General features: G+C 38.2%; 1 protein-coding gene across 8 annotated transcripts in view; it reads right to left on the reverse strand.

Moving 5' to 3' along the window:
• The window catches only part of RALGPS2 (Ral GEF with PH domain and SH3 binding motif 2), a 135,938-nt gene that overhangs the window by 35,477 nt on the left and 94,499 nt on the right, over nt 1-5,962 (reverse strand). For all 8 annotated transcript variants that reach the window (XM_080406590.1, XM_080406592.1, XM_080406589.1 and 5 more), the window contains 5 exons: nt 5,817-5,954; nt 4,810-4,900; nt 2,085-2,152; nt 1,278-1,413; nt 310-461 (listed from right to left, as the gene is read on the reverse strand). In XM_080406590.1, the coding sequence (XP_080262716.1) occupies nt 310-461; nt 1,278-1,413; nt 2,085-2,152; nt 4,810-4,900; nt 5,817-5,954 (585 nt within the window). The remainder of the gene's footprint in view (nt 1-309; nt 462-1,277; nt 1,414-2,084; nt 2,153-4,809; nt 4,901-5,816; nt 5,955-5,962) is intronic.

Consider the following 5,962-nt stretch of genomic DNA (forward strand, 5'->3'; position numbering starts at 1 on the left):
AATCCTACCACAAGACATTTTTAATTTGGATTGATCTAGGGGGGGAGACTAGGAAGAAAAAAAAAAAAAAGAAGAGGAGTATCATCAGAGGTTGTATTGTTAAAGGGGATAAAAAGAAATCTGTTTTTTTTATTATTTATCAGTTCATACTGCATAAATTATGCTGCCCTTCACCTAGATTTCTCAAATTTGTTCTAAAATAGAATTAGTATTTCAGAATAGTACTGCTGCTTGTACAATCACCAACTAATCGTGTTAAAATCTTTATTAAAAGACCATGTACTGCCTGGGTACGTTTACATTTCCTACCTATTGAAATTCCACTAGAAAGGGTGGAGCTCTCTGCCTGCCCTCGGGATGGGACATGAGGCTCCATGACGCTGTCATCCAGTAGGTGCCTTGGTCCTGCGTTGGGGAATGTTGCACTTTTAAATTCAGCCGTATTCATTTTGTGTATGAAACTAGAAATGAACAAGGATAAAACCGTTACAATGTTATCTTTGATACATTTCATAAACTGTTGCTTTAACATCCTGAACGACTGCAGTGTATTCCAAATACCAAACTAAATCACAGCTCATCACAAGCAAGTGTGCACAAACTATATTATCGATAGGAACTGCTAGTCTTAAAACTGCACAGCACTCTTGGAGCGAAGTCAGCAGTACTTTATAAAGTACTTTCAACATCATAAGGTATTTTTGTCTTATGGTAACGCAACCGAACTTCAGAATTGCATTCTAGCTCATTAAAGGTAAACTTACACAATGTAAGTTAAGAGATTAATTACTGAATAGCTACAATTGTGCATTTTGAAAAGATGACAAGGGAACTGATGATATAATGATCAAGATATTAATTAGGAGTACACCTTTAAAGAAAAAAACCTGAAGCCATTGCTATACAAAGTTACATGAAAGTCTACAAAGGAGGTCTCACAATAAAAATACCAATAAAGTAATTATTTCAGTCTGAATTTGAAAAAGTTACACTGGCATTGAGTTGCTATATGTGATAGTTTTGTAATTCAAAAAGCCTATTTTAGCTAACTCATTAGCTATTCTTATCATGTTAACAGCTGCACAGTCTTCCTACTTTGACTAACTCTCTTTGGTTGGGATACTACCGTTATAGTTCTGAGCTTGCTCTCTTGCCACAAATCGGTCTCTAAGTGAAGTACCGTGCACAAATCATGCTACTTCTTAAAAGCAAAGCTTTTGTATTGAAAGATGATACATCACAAAGCTTAGGGCTTTCAGGATAAATAAAATGCTGACTTGTATCCCAGACTGTGACACTTCCTATGTCCATGTGGTATCAGGTTCCTAGGCGAAGGGGGTGTTGGTGGTAGCAAGGCTCCTTCAGCTGCAACATTTTTCCGTCCACTTTGTGGAGACGCTCCAACTTCAGAGCCTGGGAACAAAAAAGACATTACGCCCAAGTAACTTTAGAATTACCTTCAGGGTTACTTGCCAGAAAATTGTGGAGGAGTTGCACAAAACTTCCTAACTCAGTTTGTGAGAGAGGGCCTGTAATAAAACTCATTGATGTACTCATATTGATAATTTAAAATCCCATACTTTATGGGTTTTGCACAGGATTAAAAATAAAGATACTTATTTCAAATAGATCAACTAGTTAAAAGTATTTTGTAAGTCCTAAAGTTTGCTGCATTAGCTATATTGGCATTAAACAGGTCCCACTGATTCTACATTTTGAAACTCCTGCCTTCAACCACTTTTGGCATTGATCAAAAATAATCTACGTTTTTGGAAGCATATTATACCATGAAAAGTTTAGATGAAGGCCCTTCTGTCTAGACGCAACAAAGAATGAATATTTAATAGCTTTTCACCCCAAATGACACTACAAGTTAGTGCCACAATACATACAAGAAACTAAAAAACCGACTCAATTCCTTGGAAGAATTTCTTAACAGATCACCTTTAGACTTTTTATTACAAATACACAGTGTTTATACTTCACACTTCTTTATTAGCCTCAGGCAAATATTTTCCATGCTTGCAACTGAAAAATAATGCATTTGACAACCTCAAGTCTTTGCACATTTATTAAGCATTTACCTACTAAATCTTCTCTGGAAGCAGCAGAGTGGGGGGTGCTGGTCCCTGGTTCTATCTTTAACGAAAGTCTGCATTAAAGAAGCATTAAAAATTACTTTATCAGGAAACAGAAGCATATAAAAGTAAGTTTTTGAAAGATTATTTTTTTAAATTTACAATTGAAGGCTGCCTGTTTCTATAATTGCAAGAAACACTATAAAGTTAATACAAACTGTGCATAGTTATCTTTAGCACGTGTTATTTTCAAACTTTTTATTAAAAAAAAAAAGTGGAAAACCCCCTACTACTGCAACAGGGCCCAATATTCAAAAAGTGACATGCTAGGGCATAATGCAGCAAATGAGTTTTTTGCTTTGGTTCATATAGACAGGACAGGTTTGTAATACCATGCTGAAAGAGGACCATACTCAACACCAAAACCTTGGCTACAATACAGAGCCTCTTCTGCACCAGGCACAGCCAGCCACCAGCAGCCAAACAGCTGGTTTGTAAGTCCTAAAGGTCGCTGCATTAGCTATATTGGCATTGAACAGGTCCCACTGATTCTAGAGGCTGCCATCTTCACCCTCTGTGAGCAAAAGCTCGATGTGACAAAGTCACACTGTGGAAGGAGCAGGGGAAGAGGCCATTGCTCTGCCTTGGCACCACCTTCCAGAGCAAACATCAGCCACACATAAGCCAGGACCTACACAGCCTGGGGACGGCTAGCAGGTATCAGACACTCAGCGAGAATACCACCAGCATGAAAAATAGCAAGAATAAAAAGCATACAACTGCTCCCCCTACCTTTACTCAAATAGTTACACTTACTACACTTCACCATTTAAATTTTCCTACGAAGTGTACTAGTGTTCCAGGCCAAGTCTTTTGTATTTACTGGTCTAAAAGTCAAAAGCCTTCTTTGGCATTTTGGAAAATACATTATCAACTTGACTGCATCCATAATTAAAGCTTCTTCTACAACAGGCGTTTCCAACAGTACCACTAAGATGGTAGACTCCAGGAGCAGAGAACTCCAGGAAGATCAAGCATATCTTGTCCACACAGTTTGCAGAACTGGAATCTTTGAAACTAGCAGAGTTGGAAAAGCATCTACATCATTTTGGGGAGAAAAAGTTTGAAGTTTGACAGCTCTTCTCCCTCCCATCCCCAGACAACTTAGCAATGATTTATTAAATTTTTAAAATTTTATTTTTTAAAGTGAAATAAAATCCACTAGGAAGAAAAACATGTATCCAGGTCACAATGGCTGTTCTCTAAATCTTTACCTCCCCTTCTTAGTGGATAAAAAGTAAAATAGTTATTTATAGTAAGAGTAGTTCTTCAAAATACACTCCTCCCTCATAAAAAAAACCAAACCAGTTTGGAGACATATAAAATAAATGGGTGTAAAACCAGACTTTCTGAATGGCAGTTATGTTGCCGCATTATGTGCGATTGTCTCCATTCACTTCCCTGCTGTCAAACCAGGGCTTGTACAGGATGAAGACAATGAAGCTCCTTCAGCAATAAAATTTCCACTAGTAGTTTAGTCCTATCTAGTGAAAGCAGAGTAAAGTGGAGCATGGAATTCATGAAAACAATATGCCGCTAAGAAGCAGGCACTGCAGTTAATAAACCTAGGTTTGTTTGAGGGGTTTGGGGTTGGTTTTTTTAACTCAAACATTTAACTGCAAAGCTTTTACTCTCAGTGATAAGCAAGCAGTATTTTCAAAATCAAGCTATAGTACATTTCAGCAAAAAAGGTAAGCTGGATGCTTGCATATGAACAGGCAGAGAACAATTTACAAATCTTAGAAGGGAAGCCCGAGTGTCGGAGCTCTTGTTAACTGTTCTTTGACATAAATTGAAGGGTCCCCATTTGCTGCCTTTTAGTAAATCCCAAGTTAGGGTTATTAAATGGTGAAGTGTATCCATTCCTCTATGTGCATACCCTGCCCACCATTCGAACATAGCTACACAAGCAACCAATACAACACAACCGAGCTGACAAACTTCCCGGGTGGGCAGGATGGGAACGGGTGGGGAACGTCCTCAAGCACACCAGCCAATGGACAAAAACTTTCTTCATATGCAACAGATTCGCTTGAGGTTTTTTTCCTATCCTCAGGGCTTGTTCCTGTCTCTTGCCAGAGATTTCCATTCCCTAGTTTTGCTGGATGCCAAGTCACTTAATACAGTAACAATCTTTTAATTAAGGAAGTCAAACCCTCTGTTTCAAATAGGCGGGGACATAGGTGGACAGTAACTCCCAAAAATCAAGTGTTTACATTTTACACTGTATATAACCTAATCAAAAATATAAATGAAAGTACAAAATATACATTAAAGTAAAAGCCTTAAGTCACCCTCAGTAAGAATTTGGGACTAGACTCACAGATGACTTCATTCCCATGAAAAATGACATAAGCTATCTTCAATTATGGGATACATCTTATTGACTGAACAGTACTATGTGTGAACCAAAAGTACGGAGCCTTCATTAATGAACACCTGAAGAGGTGTGCAGATCAAATCAGCAGACCTGAAAGCTAGGAGATAAGCCCTCCAGCATGCTGAAAATTGTCTTGAGTACAGGACCTTGCCGGAACCTTACTACTTGCAACTAGTGCATCTGAGATGCATAGTCCCCCAATACAAATGCAATCTTAAAAGCAACAGGCTCTGTATTACAAAAGTTATTTTGTAACGAGCTACAGCCAGTTACAGCATTTCACATACTTACTTGTAATTGTCATCTTCTACAAACTTTTGTAGTTCTTCTATGTACTGAACTGAGTTTAAATATTTTTGGACATGAGGCAACAGAGGAATATCTGGAGAACAGACGACATTCATTATCACTGTACCATTCATGGCTAAGCCAAGTTATTTTCCAGAATCTATTTAAACAGAATCAGATCTCTTGCCTTTTTACATGAGATGGAGGTACAAACTACAGTCCCTACTGATGCTGAGATTTTTGTCCTTCACAGCAATTCCCATGCGTTGAGCTGACACTCCCCACATCATGAAGCCAGGTATGTATCCCCCCTAGAACAGCTCTGCTTATCAGAGCACATGTAAGGGAAAAGTTAGAGAGCATCCCTGGCCAAACCGAGGGTCCAAACCTGGAACCTGGAGGTTTGTACCTGAGGACTCCTTCACAGCCCACTTTCTCATTACATTGAGCTTTCAGTGAAGCCACAAACCCATGCTAATTCACATTCCACCATCAAAAACACAGCCTTATGACTTCACTAGAAGAGGACTGTGAGGGAGACCATCTTTGAAGAAAAAATACATTATCTGATCTATGAACAGAACTATAAATGTCCAAAAGACAAGCTGAGCGTATTTTATTATCTCTGGTAAAACTACTACTCCAAAAGTAAGCCTACTATTTTTAGAATTCATAGTCATAAAATTATGAAACACAGGGATACAAGTTTATATTGTACTAGTAAAATTACTCTTAAGTACAATGTATTCCATATTTTTCATCAGAAAATACGTACTGCAAAAATGTGTGCAATGTAAGAAAAGGGCAATTTTACTCCATCTTCTCACACTGCCGCTCTGTCATAACCAACAACACCAGAAGGAACTCAGACTTTTGGGCTGAGAGGGTGAGAGAGCGCACTAATGGCATTCAAATGGGTCAGGCCTTACTTACGTTGCATTACAGAAGACAAATATTAAAGCTTTTAAAGTTGTTCCATTTAATACTGCAGTATTTACACAACAGCTTACCATATTCACATGACTGCTGTAAATCTGAGATAATCCGAAGAATGTTGTTCATTAAATTTGTTCTTTGCTCACTTTCCAGAATGCTCCCTGTTGATGGGTAGGCAGAGTCAATATACGTCAGGTCGGACAGATAAATACCTGAATAA

This window comes from Falco punctatus (genome assembly GCF_963210335.1).
Source record: "Falco punctatus genome assembly, chromosome: 11".
In the NCBI taxonomy this organism is placed as follows: domain Eukaryota; kingdom Metazoa; phylum Chordata; class Aves; order Falconiformes; family Falconidae; genus Falco; species Falco punctatus.